Source organism: Danio rerio, chromosome 17, assembly GCF_049306965.1.
Source record: "Danio rerio strain Tuebingen ecotype United States chromosome 17, GRCz12tu, whole genome shotgun sequence".
NCBI lineage: Eukaryota > Metazoa > Chordata > Actinopteri > Cypriniformes > Danionidae > Danio > Danio rerio.
The window spans coordinates 59,040,001-59,062,628 of record NC_133192.1 but is presented as its reverse complement, the minus strand read 5'-3'; the positions used below and the strand labels follow the sequence as shown (position 1 = coordinate 59,062,628).

Below are 22,628 nucleotides of genomic sequence, written 5' to 3'. Positions count from 1 at the left end.
CGATTCTGCAATCTGAGAATCATTTTAGCAGGTCTGCTTATTTATCCTCCGAGTATAATTACATAATTTCATTATTATTATTGTTATTATTATTATTATTATTATTATAATTATTATTAAGACATAAACCCATTTATTATTTAGATTTGCTTTTGATATTCGCTAGTTTTAATTCTCTCGTTGTTTTATTGTCATTTTATGTTCTCAATCATCTCGGTGTAATTTTGTTTTATTGCTGGAAAGCACTTTGGGCAGCCCCTTGGTTGTAGTAAGGTGCGATATAAATAAAACAACGTTGATTGATTGTTACATAAATGTTTTATTTTGTTGATTATTTGTAATGTTTAATTAAATCTGCGTATTTAATAAAACAAAACAAACAGTAAATAAATATGTTTGCGTAAATAAAGATCTGTATAGAGATTAAACTAAAACTACAAGCTATTTTTTCCGTGTGTAATTCAGGATGAAAACGCGCATTGAATTTATAACCACGCAATAAGGGTTTTAACAGCTGGATATTAATTTACATTTATAGTACATTATTAATCATACTGTTTTGTATATTATTCATTAACGTTGCAATCATGTGTAGCCCTTTCCCCCTTCACTTTATGTATTTTACAAATATTTGAAAACCTGCTTTATAAGAATAATAATAATATATGCACATTTTCAATTTATTCATTTAATCTTAAAACGAATTCTTCATTATAAATATTTAGGAAATGCATATTAAACATTTAAGTATCGAAAAAAGACTGACTTTCATCCCTATCCGCCTGTAAATGTGCTTTATTTATCTGAGAGCATCTGTCGGAGGTTTCTAGAAATGCGCATTTATGTATTTAACGCGTTTCATTGGTTGCGCTTGCTGCGCATGATTATAACCATCATTATTAATTTGATTTGAATGCATAAATGCATTTGTAAAGATAATAATATTAGTGATAATGATGCAAAGGGTGTGTGTGAGTGAAGCCGCAGTGCAGTTATCAGCCAGCAGGAGGCGCCGCAGAAACTCAAACCGAGAAAAGCGCTGTCAGCTCGGCTTACACTCACAGCAGAGACCGTCCTCTCCTCTGGAGGTGTCTGTCTCACACAACAACAACCACACACACACACACACACACAATCATAAGAGCGAGTTTGTGCAATCATATTAAATAAGAACGATGTTGTATATTAAATAGTTTATATTATATCCACCACGTTTCAATGTGCAACACACCGTACAGCACACATGAATCTACCAAAATCAAAAAAATGAAATATTTATTACAGCATTTGTGACTGAACACCTTTGAAACATTACGCCACAGTCCTCATACATAAAAGTATTGAATGTATTTCTGACAAAGCTCAAGGAGACAGTATTTCATCTTCTAGTGAGGAGCACGTGCTGAGAAAGGAAGGAATCGAGGGTGGGGGGGGGATTCATGGACATACAATATCAATGCCACAGCAGATCTGAAACTAGCAAAAAACATTCGTCTTCAATTGAGGTAAACACATAGAATATCTAACATGAAACAAGTAATAGACTGAACTCTGTACGAAGTTTTCTTACAATATTCTCTCAAGCTCTGAGTTCATAATTTAAGTGTTGTTTGTTTTTCCGTCCTTTTAAAGTCTTTCGCCGCTCCTCCGCTGTGTATGTGCCAAAGGACTGAGAGGATCCACGCGTGTCGGTCCGTATGGCAGATTCACACACACACACACACATATATATATATATAGTATATTTGATCCCCAGGAGTGAGACTGTTGTTGGTGTTGTTTTGTATTTTTTTTCTTCTCCAGGATACACGTCCTTCATAAGGCTCTTACTCTGAGAGTCCAAGATACAAAATTAATAATAATAATATTAATAATAATAATAATAATAAAATAAAAACGTATAAAAGCAACACAATCCAGTGCTTGGGCAATTCAAAACGAAGAACTTCACCAACAGGGCAACATTCATTCATGGACCAAAAAATGCGTGACGAAACAAAAAGAGGCGGGCTTTCGCGAAAAAGAGCGAGCTTCGATGGCGTTAACGCTGCGTTAATGATCGGAGCTCCTCCGCTTCGGATCTTCAGCACACACAGTGTGAAAAAACAGGGTTTTACTCTAGGACTAGCTCATCAGACATGAAGTGAGTGATAAAAAATGTACACGATTTAATTTAGTTTCTAGGCTTTTATACTACAGTAGTTGAACTCTTGGAGTCTGTTCTCGTCTTTAAAGTTCGTCATCCTCTGCTGATGTTGAACAGACTTTACAAAGCGATTCAGCGTCGACTCTTGGTCCTCCAGTAACAAAATTCACAAGATTAAAAAAACGATCACAGCTCGTCTGGAACTCCACCGTTGTTCTCTTTTCCTTCAAAAAAAACAACAACAACAACAAAAACAAAGGTGAAATCTGTCGTGGGGTCATTGTCCAGTTCATCCGTGATGGTGTTGGTCGCCGGTCCAGCAGCGCTGTGGTCAGGAGAGAGGGGGGGGTCAAAGGTCGTGGTCGTTCTGCTGGAGGTGGAGGAGGGCTCTCCGTGCATTAGCATGGCCGCACGGGATGACAAACGCAGGAGACGATGGGCTTTTGGGTGGAGGGGTCGGTGATGCCATGCTCATGCCCACAGGACCACGAAACTGAGGTACGAAACTCCCCCGGCACGCCTCGCAGACCTGACAGACACACAGAGACACACACAGTCAGCGGCGCACGACTCGGATCTGCATTCAGGACACGCGTTCTGCAGCCAAAGATGTTTCAGACAAAGAGCACACTCGAGCGGAGACGCCTCGCATCTCTACTCCATTGATATGCATTCATGAGCACGTTCTAGGAAACACCTCGAGTTAGTGCACGGTTCTGTCCTCAATCTGCTGCAGAACCTCTGAAAGCATGCGATGGTGTGATGTTTATCTTGCAGGAACAACTTTATCAGAATCAACACTGACATTAGAGACGGGATGAGATCTGATGTGCCTTAGTAACACTTTAGTTTGAGTACAGATTCACACTATTACCTACTGTCTTACTACCGGCAAATTATTAAGATATTGGCTGGATATAAAGCACATATTGTGCATGATCTTACTCTACATCTCCAATACCTAAACCCAGCTACCTTAATTATTAATAAGCAGCAAATTAAGAGTTTCTTGAGTCAACAGTCATGTTTAATGCTTTAATAATCGTGAGAATTGCACCTTAAATTGAAGCGTCACTAAATCCTTTACAAACCTGAGGTGTGTTTCCCAAACAATAACGTAACTCGCTGCTGAACTATCATATCATAATGCATTGTTTGGGAAAAGAGCGACGTAGTGACGAGTGTTTCCCAAAAAGAATAGTTTCTCTGTCGCAGATCCGCCGCTTGAACCGCGTTAGTTATAACGTAAAACACCCATAATGATGCTCTAAACTGAGTGGAGGACCTACTTCTGTAGAGAAGAACCCCGTCATTTATTTGTGCAAATTATGTTGTTTTACACGCTCATGCATTTAAAATAAAATCCAATATTTGATTTGGTTAAAACATGCACTCGCTTTCCATTTGAACTGAAATATATGTCAATGGAACACAGGGTTTCCTTTACTAATGTTAGTGAGAAGTTGAACATCACATATTCTATTCTAAAATATATCACTTACACTAACACGTATTCTAATATCATGTAAATCTTATAAATAATGAGGCTATTTATTATAAAATCAAATGTAATATTTATTATTTCTTAGAAAAGAAAAAATTATACTTTAATAATAATATTAATGATGATTATAAAATGATAATAATAATAATAATAATAATTATTATTATTATTATTATTGTTATTATCATTATTATTATTATTATTATTAAGTAGAATATTGTTTATTTATTTTTTAATTTTTTTTGGAAAACTCTACTTTTATAATTTAACACACTGCAAAAAGTATATATATATATAAAGAATTTTTTTTATTTTTACTTAAGAATATTAAAAGAATTAACGTTTGTTTTTGTTTTCACAAGCTTTGGATACGTAACTTAAATTCCGCTTTTAAATAACAGATCACCTACAGCTTTCGCCATGAGGCTGTGTTCAAAATGGCATCAATGTTTTCAAAGTGCACTGCGAAGGGAGCACAACTGTAAACATGAAGATCGCTAAAACTGAACTGTAAAAATTGTTTGAAAGCAAACTACACCTAAGAGAGATTAGCTTAATGCTTTTTATTTTTAATAATTCCAACTTTGGAGGTGAGAATGTTCTAAATGAAGAGGGCATAGGGGGGATAAGTGGCAATAGAACACAGCCAGGAACTCTGTTTCAAACTACAGCTCCAGAGCTGTGGTTGCGAGTGCTCGAGTTTGCGAATGTTCGTTGGAGCGACGGATTAAGGAAACGGCAAATCAACAAACTGTGTTTGTACTGACAGAACTTGCAACCTTAGCTGGCTAAAGATGGTTTTGGGAAGCGTACCCCTGATCATTTATATAGAGACACTCCATATATATAATAATATAAATACACTCCATACAGCACAATGTCATGTGGAATTTGCCAATATGTCAGCGTTCAGAATCACCACTGACATTAGTGACAGGATGAGATCTGACTTGCCTTGGTAACACTTTAGTTTGAGTACAGATTCACACTATTTATAGTGTCTTACTACTGGCCTGTAGACCATTTCAATGTGGTGAGGCTCATGAACATTTCCTGCTTGTTATTAAACTAATTCATAGCTGTAACAAGAAGCAATTCAATCACAACTAAATGTTAAAACAGGCATCTTAACATCATTTATTAATATGTGGCTCTTTTTGGAAGCTGTAGAAATTGCAAATGTAAAACAGGAAATACGCTGGGAACATTGTTTTTGTTTACAGCCCTCAAAATGGTGTTATTAAGATATTGGCTGGATATAAAGCACATATTGTGCAGGATCTTATTCTACATCTCCAATACCTAAACCCAGCTACCTTAATTATTAATAAGCAGCAGATTTGGAGTTTATTGAGGCAAAAGTCATAGCTAATGCTCTATTAACAGCAAGAAGCATCACCAAATCCTTTACAAACCAGATCATTTATTTAGAGACTGCACTAAAAATAAATATTCAACGATGATTCCTTGGATTTACTAATTTTTTATGTTAAGTGGTTGTAAACAATTTATTTGGGCTGAATTTAAACAAACAAATTAGGTTGAACATTATTGAATTTAATTAATTTGTTTAAAGTCAACACAAATAAATAGTTTGCAACAGTTCTGCACGCAACACTATTTTCAGTGTGGTTACAAATACACTCCATACAGCACAATGTCATGTGGATTTTGTGGAAACGTCATAATACTGAAAGGTGTCAGTGTTCAGAATCACCTCTGACATTAGTGACAGGTGAGATTTGGCCTGCCTTATTAACACTTTAGTTTGAGTACAGATTCACACTGTTTACTAGTGTCTTAATACTAGCCTATAATTAAGATATTATATTATAAAGCACATATTGTGCATGATCTTATTCTACATCTCCAATACCTAAACCCAGCTACCTTAATTATTAATAAGCAGCAGATTTGGAGTTTATGGAGGCAAAAGTCATAGCTAATGCTCTATTAATAGCAAGAAGCATCCCCACATATTTTACAAGCGTGCTTATTTATCTAGAGACTGCTTACACATACACTCCATACAGCACAATGTGGATTTTACCTGTATGTCAGCGTTCAGAATCACCACTGATATTATTGTGACAGGATGAGATTGCAAGAATCATCACTAAATACTTTACAAACGTGATCAGTTGCTGTTTAACAACATGCTCAGTATTGGATGAGAGACTGTAAAGAGAAGTGCAAACACAGATTCGTGTGTGTGTGTGTGTGTGTGTGTGTGTGTGTGTGTTTTGATAATGTGGAAGGGGAAGAGCTTGTGTCGCGGTGCAGCACACACGCAGAGCGTCCGTGTTTTGTAACGTGACCCCAGGGGCATTAACAACATCATTTAAAGCAGGTCAGCGCAAGGTCACCGGGCTCTCGCTGCACATAGCGCTGCAGATTACAGCATCTCCAAATCTGCAGGCGGCGTTATTTAACCTGCAGATCTTCCTGTAAAGAGTGTGTGTGTGTGTGTGTCACGATCTGCATCCTTCAGAAGCAGCACACCTCATCGCCAATCATAATTAAACAGCAAATATGGGCATATTGTGTGTGTGTGTGTGCGTAATCGAATCAGAGATGGCTAATATTCCTCCGCATTAAGCCATTAATCTAATTGCTCATGAAGCATAAAGTATGTTACGTAATTAAATAGTCTGAGAATTATCCCGCGCCGTATTAAAAATTATCCAAGCTGAGCAAATGTTGTCTCTGCGGCTGTTTTAGGGAAGGCATTCAGCGCGTTCCTGAGTCTATTAACGAGTGTGTGTGGGGGGGGCCTCCACTGCAGCACCGCTATGGTGACCTACAGGAAACTGCCGTCTATTTACATATAAAGGGTTCTTTTAATCAAGCAAAGTGTTATTATATTGAGGCTCATTGAGCAGGAAGTAGAGGTGTTAAATAAAATCTTCTCTGCCCTGCCACCTTTGGGACGCCATACGTCTTGATTTCTAAAATGTCAGTGGCGCGGCGCCGGCGGGCAGCGTAATGGCTGTCTTAATCAGACGGGGAACGCGAGCCAGATCTCCGTTCTTTAGTGCTGTTCTCTCACACACCCATTTGCTGATATTCAGATTCGGTTCCCAGTGTAAAAGCGTGGCACACGGCTTCCCCGGTGAAGGATGGCCGTGTCACCCGCCGTCTCTATATCTCTCTCCGGGAGCGTAAAGTACTGCACTGCTCCCGTCTTTGCATATAAGATAATTTGGCCATCAATCCTTCCCCTGACGGATTTATGTCACTCCGAGGACAGTTTCACTTCTCCTTTTTTTATCGCTTCACTGGAGCCCGCTTAATTTCACCCTGTCATCTTCCACCCCAGGAGATGCCACCCCCCCCCCCCCCCCCCCCAAATGTCCAACATTTGCATTGGCCACATGAGACATGGAGCGCGCCGCCACCGCCGCTGCAGCGATAAATAAATTCCACTTTAGTGCATTTCTGCCTTGTTTTCAGCAGTCAAGTCTCACCTGACTTATTCTGCTGCCTTGATATTTGGTGCTGTAAAGCAGAGCGTCTGCTGTGTTATTTCGGGCTTCCAGGGGAATTCTGACAGGAAAAAAAGACAGGAAGGACTCCTGAAAGAAGAAAAAGACTCCCGGTGTACTTACTTCCCCCTTTTCTTTTCTGTGCAGCCGTTACATGTAGTGCCACTGGCCGTCCATGCCCATGTTCATGCCCATGCCACTCATAGGACCTGCAGAGACACACACACACACACACACACACACACACACACACACACAGTGTCCGTCAGACTCCGCAATATGACCAACACACATCAGAGAAAGTGGAGAGATCTCTTGCTCTTTTAATGCACAGGAGTTGAGTTCTTGGTTGTAATCTCTCTCAAATGCATAGCTGTTCCAGCCTGATCTCACGAGGAAACGTGAGTGTTTTACGTTTTGTCAGTTTAGTAGCTAATTCAGTCGTACGAAAATGTACGATTTTATAAAGGAGGCGTGGCATCCAACCCCACCCCTATCCCCAATCATCATTAGGCGATGAGCAAATCATACTAAATCATACCAATTAGATCGTACAAATTCATACAAATTAGCCACTAAATCAAAAAGGTACGAATCGCGATTGTGTTGGCCGTTCATATCATTTGATCTCAGTGAGATTGGGTTTTTTAATGATAAACTTCTCTATCTGAGCTCTCCTGAAAGTCGAACTTTAGGCAACAACATCTTTGAAAACAGAGACTTGAGTTGTTATGTCGGTGTTCAATCCTTACGTCCTTCATCCTTCACACATACTGTTGAAGCTTCTCCTAATTATCCTTCCTTTAGCTGCGCACAGGTAAGCAGATGAGTCTTCACATACACACGCCAATTAAACACTAACGGACATCAGATCCCAACAAGACAGTTTTAAGTTTATTTATCATAATCTTTCATTTGATTTCCAGCCATTTGCAAATAATACAACTTCAATTTACCATGAGACGCGATCAAAGAAACGAATCTGATCCTACACTCTCAGAACAAATGTACAATGTTGGACTGAAGAAGGTAGCAGGGGCAGTTCACTGTCAGAAAACAGGTACACGGTGGAACAAATAAAGCTCCTTAAGGAACAGTTCTGTACCTTTGTAAATCTTGTACCTTATATGGTACAGAAAAGACTCTTATGATGCTGCTCTGTACCTTTTATGGTACAACTGAAATAAAGGGTCACAATTGTTCTCATTAAAAAAAAATGTACAAAAACTCCTTCTTTATTACAAAATCAATAAATATGACTGGAAAGGCAAAGTGCTTTATGAATAACTTCCAGATTAAAATATGAATCATTATTTAAAAGCAGATGCTTAAAGACACTCATCAACATTAATGATTAACTTCTATAAAAGAAAACAGCTGGTGAAACAGAAATATACTGTAGGTGTTTAAGCTGAACATTTAAGGCATTTTATTGAACATATGGTGAGCATTTTCTGATTAATACAGTTTGTTAGTGATATCCGCACCTTTTGGCGTTTGCTTTCCACTACACATGGTAAAAGTCCTGCATGTGCAAAGTGTTGATGCAGACATTCACTATTGTAAACGTAATCAAACATTGTGCATATCTCCTTTACAATGCTTTTGCATAATTGTATTTCTGTGTAAAAATTAAGTAAATGATCTTTTAAGTGTTGAAAACTGGAGAAAAAGCTGTTATATTGTAGATGGCAGAATGTGAAACATTTGTGTGAAAAGTGTTTAGCAAAAATAGATCTTTGGATTGATGTTAAAGTATTTTTTATTCTTTATTGTTGATGTAAAAGGTGCATTCACACACAAAGAAACCTTTTTTTTTATTTTTTTTTTTTAGAAATATTGTTAAATTAATGTATTTGATGTTGTATATTTACTGAAAATAAATTGACGCATTTTGGAGAAAGTAAAATGCCTTTAAACAGTTCCTGAAGGAACACATTTGACACTGTTTAGGTAAGTGTCTTGTCATTGTAGTGGTATCTTCACGGATCAGATTTGTACCTTTGATGAAGGTTCAATATTGTATCTGTAGGTTTTACAAACCAAAGGTAGATTTTGGTTTCTCATGGTGCAAATCCAGCCTGATCTCACGAGAAAACGTAAGTATTTTACGTTTAGCCAGTTTAGTGGCTAATTCAGTCGTACGAAATGGTACGATTTTAAAAAGGAGGCGTGGCACCTGACCCCACCCCTAACCCCAACCGTCATTGGGGGATGAGCAAATCGTACTAAATTGTACGAATTAGATTGTACGAATTCATACAAATTAGCCACTAAATGAAAAAGTTACGAATTGCCGTGAGATTGTGTTGGCAAATCATGTCCTTAAAGGTACAAACGGTCCTGCAATGGTACAAATTTGTTTCTGTCTTAAGGTAAAATTCTGTTCATTAATTAAGCTTGTACCTTCTTTGGTACAACATTTGTTTCTGAGAGTGTACCAGTTGTTTTGCATTATTGTTTTAGAGAACTTAATAGTTAATCTTTATGAGTTTTTTTTTAAACATGCATATGATGATTCTTGTTTTAATATGGAAATTCTTCATCAAATCACTTTTCCTTTCCAGTCATATTTATTTTTACAGTTGTTCAACACTTTTGTACCTTTATATGAGAACAATTGTGCACCTTCACTTCAACTGTACCATACAAGGCTCAGAGCAGTATCATAAGAGATCTAGGTACGGTTCCTCGAGGAACATCATTTGTACCACCTTTTTTTTGGAGAGTGTAGCAAATAATACAAAAAGCATAATGATATATTCTGTAGCGATGCGCAGAGGACTTTGCTTTGGTCAATTTTTAAATGAACATTTCACTGTACATAAATCATTTCAAATCAACTGGACTTTAAAGTGCAATACAGAAGTTAAATATGGCTCCAACACTGATCCTCTAGGACTGTGGTTCCCAAAGTGAGGGTCCCGAGACTATGACAGGGAGTCCAAATGTCAAATAAACTTTATTAAACTATTAGAATCACCATATTTTATCCATAACCCACAGAAGATTCTAATAGTAGTTTTTAATAGTTAAAAAACAACAACATGCAAATGAAAAGCCCTCAGCTTATCAATTATGCTTTCATAGGATTGGTGTGTTTACATTGCATTTATAATACAGCAGTAGCGTCAGCTGATTTTATAGCTGCGGGTTAAACTTTCTGACAACTTTATGGCAATCAAATACATTAAAATAAATATATATATACAGGCCACAACTGAACACTGAGGATCTCCAAAATTAAACCAAGAATACATTTGCTGAAAACACTGTGTCCATCAGTCTTTTTAGCTGAGGTTAAAATAAATAAATTAATAAATGACTATAAAATATATATATGGTTGTTAGACTGTTGCACTTCATTGTGTTGACAGTATTCTCCTGTTTATATCGGCCTATTGTATATTTATAGGAATTTGGGGGGCGCATATCACTGGCATTATTATTTTACGGGTCGCAGGCTGAAACGTTTGGCAACCCCTGCTTTAGGACAGGCCAAGTTTGGTTCTTGAGGGTTGGAGTTTTGCCTCAACCATAACTATACACACCTGAACAAGCCAATCAAGGTCTGAGTGTTGCTATAAAACTACAAGCAGGTTTTGTTTTTCAAGGCTGAGTCCAGATCATGATGGACATTCATTTCAAAAGAGTCTCCTTCCACATGTGATGCATGTTAAGAGCAAGCCGAACCAACAGCGGACGATAAAAGCCTTTAATGCTGGATTCAGAATTAGTTGTGCAAGTAAATGCAAACGTAAGAATAAAGGCATATTACCGTCCTGCAGCATGAACAATGTGGATTATGTAATGTGTTTTGCACGCTGATGTGATGAGGCAAATAGGTGCAGTGTCCACATAGGCATCACTGTACCCAGAGCTTTGGGAAATCTACACCCGGGCCGGAGTTTTCAGAAACTTTTGGTTCAGATCACCTGATACTGTTTTTGTGTGGACAAACGGGCAAACTGCAGTTTTGAAGATACCCGTGTTGCTGTGGACCGGGCCTAAATTAATACTCTCCAGGACAGAACTTGCCTATACATGTGCTCTAGGATTGGTCACTCGTCTGCTAAGAGCAGTAAATGTGCGGTGCAGAAGACGTGATTTGAGGGTCAGCACATCTCACCTGCTGGCCGGATGCCCATGTGTTGCTGCCCGTCCAGCACGAAGCTGCCCATTGGCTGCCCCTCTGGACTGTACGCTGCTCCCTGGCTCACTGAAGGATCAAGAAGAAAACCTGATTGAAGTCAAACGTGGACAGCAGGGGAAGAAGAGAGAAGACACACCAGACAATCAGCGATTATCCCAGCAGCAGCCCAAACACACTGAGCTGTTCATCAGCCACACACACACACACACAGACACATACACACGTCTTCGCTCATTCTCCAAGCATCGACACGATGTGAAACCGTTACGTCAACACAACCGTCCAGCAGCTCTGAATGATGTCCACTATAGCAGCGATTCCCATCCCTGTTCCCAACAGCACACATTGTGGGTCTCCCTTATCTGACCCGCTCATTTCAGGCGGTGAGGGTTTTGGAGTCTCCTCTAATGTTCTGAAGAGTGATTCAGGTGTGCTTAGGAGAGGTTGAACATATGTGCTGTTGATGTGACTTCGGGAACTATGTGCATGGGAGGATAATCGGTTATAAGGATTACTACGGTTTAAGTCCCATGCCTAGTCCACTACTTAGGGGGCTCAGTAGATCATAACCTTTCAGGTATCTAGAAACCACAGATGCTGGGATGTTTAGACCAGCATCCCTCATTCATAATCATAATGTCACCCATGACCAGCAGACCAGCGTGTCTATCAGTCACTGCCAACATCCTAATGGGCTCAGTTGAACAATGTCTCCAACAGATATGACAGAACTCCAGCTCACAGCGAGACTCATAATCGAGCCATCAGTAACTCAAAGAACTAGAGAACTTCCCCTTCTGCTGCTGATGCCAATTCATACATGATTATGCAGATCGCCTTCTAATGTAGCATAACACAAAGAGAAACTGCGAAACGCCGCAGAATTACTGTAAAGTTCTCATGTGGCCAATTAGCGGCGAGATTCAGTGATGTCCTTCTAAGCGGCGAGACGGAGAAACATTCAATTAGATTCAATCTGCTGTTGTTGTGCTGCAGACACAGGAGACAAGACTGGAGATCAGCACATGAAGGGAAGACGAGACCGAGGGTGTTTACCTGCTCGATTCGACTGGTCAATCATGGGCTGCACTATTCTTCTTCTGGCATTAATGAACCTGAAAACACAAGGAAAAACAAGACCTGTTAAATCCAAGCTCTTACAGGACTCACATCAGGCTGATAACAGGCACTTCGCATCGGCGCTGTGCTCAAGACTGAAGCACACAATCCCAGTCGGAGAGCGATGTTTTCAGGAGAGTTGGTTCTCTGTGGTGGCTCAGTGGTCAGCACTGTGGCCTCACAGCAAGAAGGTCACTGATTTGAGCCCTGTCTGCGTCAGTTTGCATTTCTGTGTGGAGTTTGCAGGTTCTCCCCATGTTGGCGTGGGTTTCCTCCAGGTGGTTTCCCCCATAGTATAAACACATGCGCTATAGGGGAACTGATTAACTAAATTAGCCGTAGTGTATGAGTGTGTGTGTGAGAGAGAATGAGTGTGTATGGGTGTTTTCCAGTGCTGGGTTGCAGCTGGAAGGGCATTCGTTGTGTAAAACATATGCCGGAATAGTTGGCGGTTCATTCCGCCGTGGCCACCTCTGAAATACAGACTAAGCAAGAGGAAAATGAATGCATTTGAGCTCCGTACTTGGACTCAAATGAGCTAGTCTCGACTGGAAAATACGGTTTTGGACTTGAGATACTAAAACACTGGCAATGCAAACTAACACAATCAAGTTCAGAGAGGCTTATATATGCTCAATTTTACTGGTATTACAGCCTGATCACCAACATACCTATTTTACGTATTGTCAGAAAACTCTGTCTAGTTTGAATGAATGCATGTGATTTCTTTTGTATTAAAATGTATGATTTTAAGAGGAAGGCATGCCCCCTAACCCAACCCCTCATTGTGGGATCAGCAAATAATAGTAAAATGTGCAAAGGAGATTATACAAATTAGCTATTAATCAATAAATTAATAATTTCCACGAGAGTAACTTGTAGAAATGCAAAATCTGAATGATTTCTCCAACACTAAGAACACTGCAACCCTGATTTTACCATGTGCACCATGTTTCTGCTTTAACATATATGCTAATCCTGGAATAACATTTCAATCAACCAATCAGATTTCAGACACAACTTTATAGTTTATGTTAGGTTTAGGCTTGCAATTAGGGTCATGTGCATCTAATTCATTCATTCATTTTCTTTTGGCTAATCAGGGGTCGCCACAGCAGAATGAACCGCCAACTAATCCAGCATATGATTTACATAGCGGATACCCTTCCAGCTGCAACCCAGTACTGGGAAACACCCATACACACTCATTCACACACACAAACTCATACACAACAGCCAGTTTTGTTGATCAATTCCCCTATAGTGCATGTGTTTCGACTGGGAAACACCCATACACACTCATTCACACACACACTCATACACTACGGTCAGTTTAGTTGGTCAGTTCCCCTACTGCGCATGTGTTGGACTGAAACCGGAGCACCCGGAGGAAACCCACACCAAGACGGGGAGAACATGCAAACTCCACACAGAAACACCAACTGACCCAGCTAAGGCTCGAACCAGCGACCTTCTTGCTGTGAGGTGATCGTGCAACGCCCCTGAGTTAACATGAACAGCTGTGTTTTATTAGCTAATACTGGAATAGATGTAAGGTTCATTGTTGATCACATGCACAAACATTATCGTTCACACTTTCACGCTCGCTGGACACTCAGAAGAGCCCTGCTTACGCAGGAGCCTCCATACAAACGTCTCTTTGAGTTGGTCCCCTGCCCCCTAGTCAGGGCCCCTAGGCAGGGGTCTCCCTCTTTCTCTCTCCAGCTGTCTGTAAATGAGCTCCAGGCTTTCAGCAGCTATTGTTATGTCAGCGAGACCATCAATTAGCCTGTCTGAAGTTTTATCACCCGCGCGCCGGCAAATAAGCGCAGCTCCACAAACCCTCTGTCCTGCAGCTCTGAGTATGGAGCCGCGCGGGTCATCAGGGGGTCAGCGAAACCCCTTTACAATGTTTTTAAATGCAGAAGTTTTAAAGGCAAAATGGCCAGGAGAGACTCCGCTAAAGCAGGCGCTGAGTTGGGTAATCACGGAAATTTCAATTCAATTTCAATCAGACTTTACAAAACGGCTTCACTAGTTACTGTATTTAATAACACGAACTGATGATCAGCAACACTTATTAATCATAGTTCAACATTTATTAATGCATTACTATCATCCACATTCATGCTTGTTTACATCAGTTAATGAGTGTCTGTGTTTCCATTCACTAACATGAAATACTGTATTAAATGTGTTCGTTGTTTATTCGTGATCTTAAATTAATGAATCCTTATAGTTTACCTCTTTTATTTGGCACAAACATCAGTAAATGAATACTTGAATTTATCCAAAAACCAAAGGTGTACTGAGTGTAATGTTATAAATGTGAAGCAGCAGCGCGGAGGAGTTGGGTCGAAGCATGTGTTTGATATTAGCGGCAGGTTTGGGATCGTGCTGGGACTCTCCCCGCATGAAAAAAGAAAAGCGTGCGACTCTATGGGTCTGTACGGTCATTAGATACAAGCAGGACTGGAATCAATTTCAGCCCAAATCCCTCCTGAAGCCGTCCGACATGCGGCTCTTACCTGCCATTAACTTAAACACCCGCAATCTGTGCTCTCACAGTGACACGGAGTTCAGCAAGCGCACAGCTGCCGGAGACGAAGAGCTTTCATTTATTGTGTCTCGCATGTGGATGCTCAGGAAAACAGCGTCAACTATGCATGGTGTTCTCCAAAACTTTGGTTAGTTAGTTAGTTGGTTGGTTGGGTGGTTGGTTGGTTAGTTAGTTAGTTAGTTAGTTAGTTAGTTAGTTAGTTAGTTAGTTAGTTAGTTAGTTATGGTTGGTTGGTTGGTTGGTTGGTTGGTTGGTTGGTTGGTTGGTTGGTTGGTTGGTTGGTTGGTTCGTTCGTTCGTTCGTTCGTTCGTTAGTTCGTTCGTTGATTGGTTGGTTGGTTGGTTGGTTGGTTAGCTAGCTAGCTAGTTAGTTAGTTACTTCGTTAGTTTATTAGTTCGTTCGTTAGTTAGTTGGTTGGTTGGTTAGTTAGTTAGTTGGTTAGTTAGTTAGTTAGTTAGTTAGTTAGTTAGTTAGTTAGTTAGTTAGTTAGTCAGTCAGTTAGTTAGTTAGTTCATTAGTTAGTTTGTTAGTTCGTTGGATAGTTTATTGATCCCTAAGGTAATTCAGCCATCGAATAGCATTCCTTACATATAATAAAGACACGTTAACAAACGCTCTCCAAATAGGAAGAACAGAAATGAAAAATAATAACAATATTCATTCATTCATTTTCTTTTCGGCTTAGTCCTTTTATTCATCAGCGGAATGAAGCACCAACTTATCCAGCATATTTTTTACGCAGCGGACGCCCTTTCAGCTGCAACCCAGTACTGGGAAACACCCATACACACTCATTCACACACACACATACACACACACGCACACTCCAAAAAGGAAGAACTGAAATTAAATAAAATAAAATAATAAACATGAATAATAATACCTCATAAATAAATCAAGCAATCAAATAAGTCAAAGCTTAAAAACACAGTCCAGCTATCATCTGTCAAAAATACATCAGTAAATATAGGATTTAGGGATCATTAGAAAACACCTGCACCATTCATCACACACACACACACACACACACACACACACACACACACACACACACACACACACACACACACACACACATTCACTAAATACACAGCGGTAGTTTATCATGCATCAAAGTGTGGTCAAATATTTACTTATAATGACACTAAACTGTTGGATTGATCAGTCATTGGCATTCAAAGTGTGCTGTCAGCAAGAGAGAGAGAGAGTGTGTGTGTGTACAGTGTATTCTGATCTATTATTATTGTTATTGATATATATGAATAATATAATATATTGAATAATATATAGTATATTAAACAATAATATGATATATTGGATAATACTGATATATTATTAATATTTTTGTTTAATTATTATATTTATATACCTTTTTATATCTCTTTACTGTGTGTTTTTATTATATTTGCATGTTTTTTTAAATGTAAACTTTATAAATTCTTTGGCATTTGTAACATTTGTTATGCCAATAAGGCAATTATTAAATTGAATTGAGAGAGAGAGAGAGAGAGAGAGAGAGAGACAGAGCAATACATGAACACTTTTATTAATAAGCGCTGTTCTTACTGTTCATCAGGAGTTTGGGGTCAGTTGGATTTTTATAGGTATAAATAAATCAATACTTGCATTTATCAAAGCACCAAGATGCATTCAGAATAAATTCAACACATTATTGAGTATAAAAAGCGGTAGAACAGCCAACTATTCCAGCATAAGTTTACACAGCGGATGCCCTTCCAGCTGCAACCCAGTACTGGGAAACACCCATACACACTCATTCACACACACTCATACACTACGGCCAGTGTAGTTGATCAGTTATAATATATATAGCGCATGTGTTTGGACTGTGGGGGAAACCGGAGCACCCGGAGGAAACCCACGCCAACACGGGGAGAACATGCAAACTCCACACAGAAACACCAACTGACCCAGCCGAGACTCAAACCAGCGACCTTCCTGCTGTGAGGCAACAGATGTCGTCATACAAAGTCTATACGTGCGTAAATGAGGTTATGAGTGTTTCCCAGTGTTGGGTTGCAGCTGGAAGAGCATCCGCTGTGTAAAACATATGCTGGAATAGTTGGTGGTTCATTCCGCTGTGGTGACACCTGATGAATAAGAAACTACGCCGAAGGAAAATGAATGAATGACATGGTCAATAGCGTCTTATAAACCAGAAAGAGAGAGAGAGAGACAGAGAGAAGGAAAGAGAGAGAGAGAGAGAGACAGAGAGAAAGAAAGAGAGAGAGAGAGAGAGAGAGAGAAAGATTTATGAATTTCTTTAGGAGTTGCTGCTGAGACTGACTGACCTCACACACACACACACACACACACACACACACACACTGAGCGTCTGTTTTGCCTCTCTAAATTGTTGCCACAGTAACCCTGCAGGAGCGGCCCTTCAGCACTGTGCCCCCAGAGCGCATGTTATCAGTGTGTGTGTGTGTGTGTGTGTGTGTGTGTGTAAAGCCAATTGAGATTATCAGACCAGACTCTGATAACACTGTTCACCTCCACACATGAGCTGCTAATGGGGTGTGCTTAGAACAACACCCGCCAGCACACACACACACACAAACACACACACACACACACACACAAACCCTGTGCTGAATGTGATGGCGGGTTTGGTGTGAGAGCTGTAAATATTACAGCTGTACAGACGTTACTACACTAATATAGGCATAGTGAGGATGCAGTGTGTCTGTTAGAGTCTTTACTGAAGCTGAACAAACTGAACACACACACACACACACACACACACAGTCCCCCGCTGCCGCCGCTGCGCTCTGCATGGGAACCTCATGCGGTCTTCAAACAAATAATTAAAGCAGAGGTGAAGGGTCACGCAGGGGTCATTCCTCTGGATATACCACAGAATGTGTCCTTCACTGACGCTCACAACAAAGACCAACACTGCTGGAGACACACACACACACACACACACACACACACACAAACATACACACATGCAAATACAGAGAGAGAGACACACAAACAGAGACACACACATATGTTGACACACACACAATCACACAAAAATACAGACACACAAACACAGAGAAACACAAAAACGTGTGTGTGTGTGTGTGTGTGTGTGTGTAAGACAGCTCTGTTGTGTGTGATAAAGTCTAGTCAGGAATCAAAAACTTCTTTCTGTTTATCAGGAGTTATCCAGAACACACACACACATACGCACACACACACACACACACACACACACACAAGCTCTCTCACACCACTGAGCACCAACAAAAGGGACAGAGAGTGTCTAAAACTGTGTTCGCACCCTATTGGCGGAGGTGTAGTCATCACCTAGTCTGGTAGAACACACGTGTAATGAGACGGAGCAAACACGCACGCACACACACACACACACACACACACACACACATGTGCTGCGGTGAGTTATGGACTCAGAGCTGCAGGAGGCCACTTGACCTCGGAGCTGCTTCAACATTCAACAGTGTGTGTGTGTGTGTGTGTGTGTGTGTGTGTGTGTGTGTGTGTGTGTGTGTGTGTGTGTGTGTACGAGACTTCAAACACAGCCAAACTCTCGACAGAGCAGCGCAGGCCCACAGACAGACCGCAAGACTCTGGGGCCACTGGAGGAATTCCTGACAGACAGCAGTGTGTGTGTGTGAGAGAGAGATATAGTGAGTGTGTGTGGGTGTGTGTGTGTGCATGCAAGAGAGAGAGACAGAGAAAGTGTGTGTGCATGCATAAACATATGAGTGTGTCTGTGTGCACGCATGTGTGTGTGTGACTCTTTCTCACACACATACACACACACTGCTTTATGTCAGGAATGTCTATTTGTGAGTGTGTGTTGTGTGTGAGGGAGTGTGTGTGTGTGTGTGTGAGAGAGAGAGTGTGTACGTGTGTTCATGGATGAATGTACATGTGTGTGTGTGCGCACATTTAAACGTGTGTTTGTGTATGTATGAGAGTGCTTGCCTGTGCGTGGGTGTGTAAACGTGTGCGTGTATGTGTGTGTGTGTGTGTGTGTGTGTGTGTGTGCATGCCTGAATACATGCGTGCACGTGTGTGAGTGCGTATGTATGTACGTGGGTGTGTGTGTGTACAAATGAGTGCATGTATGCATACGTGTGTATGTGTGTGTGTGAGTGTGTCTGCATGTGCATGGGTGTGTGCAAATGCGTGCGTGCATGCATACATGTGAGTGTGTTTGTGTGTGTGTGTGCACATGAATACATGTGAGAGTGTGAGTGTGTATGTATGTACGTGGGTGTGTGTCCAAATGCGTGCTTGTATGCAAACATGTGTGTGTGTGTGTGTGTTATGTGCATGTGTGTATGCCAGTACGTGTGAGCATGCATGCATGCATACATGTGAGTATGTGTGTGTGTGTGTCAGTGCATGTGTGCGTGCATGCACACATGCAAATGTGTTTGTGTATGTGAGTTTGTGTACATGTGTGTGTGTGTGTGATTACTCGCACGCATGCATATATGTGAGTGTATGTGTGTGTGTATGCGTGCATGAGTGTGTGTGAGAGCGTGCGCACATGCATACATGTGTTCTTGTCTGTCTGTGAGTGTGTGTGTGTGTGTGTGTGTGTGTGTGTGTGTGTGTGTGTGTGTGTGTGTGTGTGCGCTGCCACACCTGGTAAGCGGCCCTATTGTCAACATTCCTTTGCTGAAAAGCCCAAACCGGACCGCTCCTCCTCTGAACCCCGGCCAACAGCCTTAGCCAATCACAGCGCAGGGAGAGAGGAGAGGCCAGCCAATGAGTGGCCGGGTCAGTGGTCTGCCGGAGCAGGCGTGAATTGAAACACAGCTCTGAGCCGCGTCTGCTCATCAATAAGAGCATCTCGTCTGGCAGAAACACACGTCCAGCCGAGCAGAACTAATGAAGCTGCTCTTTAATGAGGAACACACACACACACACACACACAGAGCGGCGGCTGCGCAACACACTCAACTCTGACCCAGGAAGTGTGCGCAGATTAACGCCACATTTAATCAAAGCAAACAATTCCTCAATTTACACCCGCTAACAGGGTCAGATCTGCGTCCACAGGCCACAAACACACACACACACGCCACAGTCGTCTGTTCGTTTATCAGACACACACAGGCTGTCTCACTCTCTGTCTTCTTTAAGTTAAAGCAGCAGCAGTGAGACAGCATTACCTCACCGCCACTGATGAGCTGCAGATGGAGGAGCGATGAGCTGTTCCCAGAGTTACTGCAGACTCAGAAGAGCATCACTGCTGTCTGTCTGCCTGTCTGTCTGTCTCTCTGTCTGTCTCTCTATCTGTGTCTGTCCGTCCCTCGATCTGTTCATCTGTCTGTCTGTTTGTCTCTCTGATTGTCTGTCCGTCTGTCTGATATGTCTGTCTGTCTCTCTGTCTGTCTGTCTGTCTGTCCATCCGTCTGTCGATCCGTCCATCTGTCTGTCTGTCTCTCTATCTGTCTGTCTGTTTCTGTATCTGTCTTTCTGTCTGTCTGTCTGACCGTCCGTCTGTCGATCTGTCTGTCTGTCTCTCTATCTGTCTGTCTGTTTCTGTATCTGTCTGTCCATCCATCTGTCCATCTGTCTGTCTGTCTGTCTCTCTATCTGTCTGTCTGTTTCTGTATCTGTCTATCTCTTTCTGTCTGTCTGTCCGTCTCTGTCCGTCCGTCTGTCTGTATGTCCACCTGTCCGTCCGTCTGTCTGTATGTCCACCTGTCTGTCTGTCTGTCTGTTTCTCCACCTATCTGTCTGTCCGACTCTGTCTGTCTCCCTATCTGTCTGTCTGTCTGTCTGTCTATTTGTCTGTCTGTCTCTTTATCTGTCTCTCTGTCTGTCTGTCTGTCTGTCTGTCTGTCTATCTGTCTGTCTGTTTTTCTGTCTGTCTGTCTTTCTATCTGTCTGTCTGTTTTTCTGTCTGTCTGTTTGTCTGTCCGTCTCTGTTTGTCTCTGTCCGTCCGTCTGTCTGTATGTCCACCTTTCTGTCTGATTGTCTGTATATTCACCTGTCTGTCTGTCTGTCCGTCGATCTGTCCATCTGTCTGTCTGTCTGTCTCTGTCTGTATGTCTGTCTGTCTGTCTCTCTATCTGTCTGTCTGACTCCCTATCTGTCCGTCTGTCTGTCTGTCTGTCTGTCTGTCTGTCTGTATCTCTATCTTTCTGTCTGTCTGTCTGTCTGTCTGTCCATCCGTCTGTCCATCTGTCTGTCTGTCTTTCTGTCTGTCTGTATGTCTGTCCGTCTCTGTTCGTCTGTCTGTCTGTCTTTCTGTCTGTTTCTCCACCTATCTGTCTGTCTATCCACCTGTCTGTCTGTCTGTCTGTCTGTCTTCTCCATCTGTCTGTCTCTCAGTTGTCTGCAGGGCTCTGGAGGTGCAGAACTCATTAGGACCTGAGTGTAAAACCAGACTCAGACTCGTGTTGTTTAGCAAACAGACGATTTAACGACTTGCTAATTAAACTGAATCAATATGACTGCGGCAGCGGCTCCTCCCCGCCGTCACTCGCTCCCCATACTGCTGAGCTTTCCTGGACAGACTACAGCTCATGCTTGTTCTTTTCCCAACGGCACTTCAGGCTGTCCAGCAAGTACACTGTGAGTATCCGACAGATCAGCTCCTCATGATTTCATCTGCCGGGTATTGTCGGCCCGTCGTCTGTTTCCGTGATGTGAGTGTGTCGAGTATAAGCCCTCCACATGTGTGGACATACAGTGGGATGAAATGTGTCTCGCAGGATTATGGTGCAACATAAATAAACATAATCAGAAATATGAACAGGGCGGGGCATAGAGTAGCTCCTCCCCTTTTAAAAAAACAGCCAATAGTATTTTGTTTTATCACATCTCTGCCAGTTCCCAGAGGAAACCCATGCCAACATGGTGAGAACATGCAAACTCCACACAGAAACATCAACTGACCCAGCCGGGACTCGAACCAGTGATCTTCTTGCTGTGAGGCGAGCGTGCTACCCACTGTGACGCCCAACATCGAAGCCACTTTATCTTAATTTGACGGCAGAGTGACGGATGCCCATCGGAGGGTCTGTCAGCTGTCCGTCAAACCCCCGGTCAGGAAGAGCCGCTTGTTTCTGCTTTGATCCTGCAAGTATCAGAGCTGCTGGGTTTTGTGCAGCGAGACTTTGTTCTGGCGTTTCTGCTGTCTCTGACCTGCGGCACAACAGCAGCCAATCTACCGCACCAGAGAAAAACCTGCACACACACACTTTCAGCAGCTCCGTCAGCAAGCTCTGACAACTGCGGCAGGTTTGTCTTGGCCTCGGTAAAGCTCACAGACATCTGACGCTGCGTCCTTAAAGACATGAGAGTCAGGCTCAAATCACAGCCAGAGACGCCCCGGGCGTCAACACACCTGTGGGAGGATCCCCGTATCTCTCTCCCCCTCTGTTTTCTCTCAGTCGCTCTCTGTTCAATTCACTTTATTTGCATGACTTACTTGCCAAAGCATACCTACAAGCTGGTTCAGTTAGCGTTTCTGTGTGGAGTTTGCATGTTCTCCCCGTGTTGGCGTGGGTTTCCTCCGGGTGCTCCGGTTTCCCCCACAGTCCAAACACATGCGCTATAGGGGAACTGATCAACTACATTGGCTGTGGTGTGTGGGTGTGTGTTTCTCAGTGCTGAGTTGCAGCTGGAAGAGCATCCGCTGTGTTAAACATTTGCTAGA

The 22,628-nt window shown here is 41.7% G+C and overlaps 1 protein-coding gene across 11 annotated transcripts in view; it reads right to left on the bottom strand.

Annotated features, from left to right (window-relative positions):
- Positions 1-1,250: 1,250 nt before the first annotated feature.
- The window catches only part of meis2a (Meis homeobox 2a), a 105,582-nt gene continuing 84,204 nt past the window's right edge, over positions 1,251-22,628 (bottom strand). For 6 of the 11 annotated variants that reach the window (XM_009293340.5, XM_009293342.5, XM_009293344.5 and 3 more), the window contains exons 10-13: positions 12,345-12,403; positions 11,265-11,375; positions 7,259-7,344; positions 2,536-2,675 (exon numbers count right to left, since the gene is read on the bottom strand). In XM_009293340.5, coding sequence (XP_009291615.1) covers positions 7,286-7,344; positions 11,265-11,375; positions 12,345-12,403 — 229 coding nt within the window. In that variant the 3' untranslated portion in view covers positions 2,536-2,675; positions 7,259-7,285. 11 annotated transcript variants of the gene reach the window in all.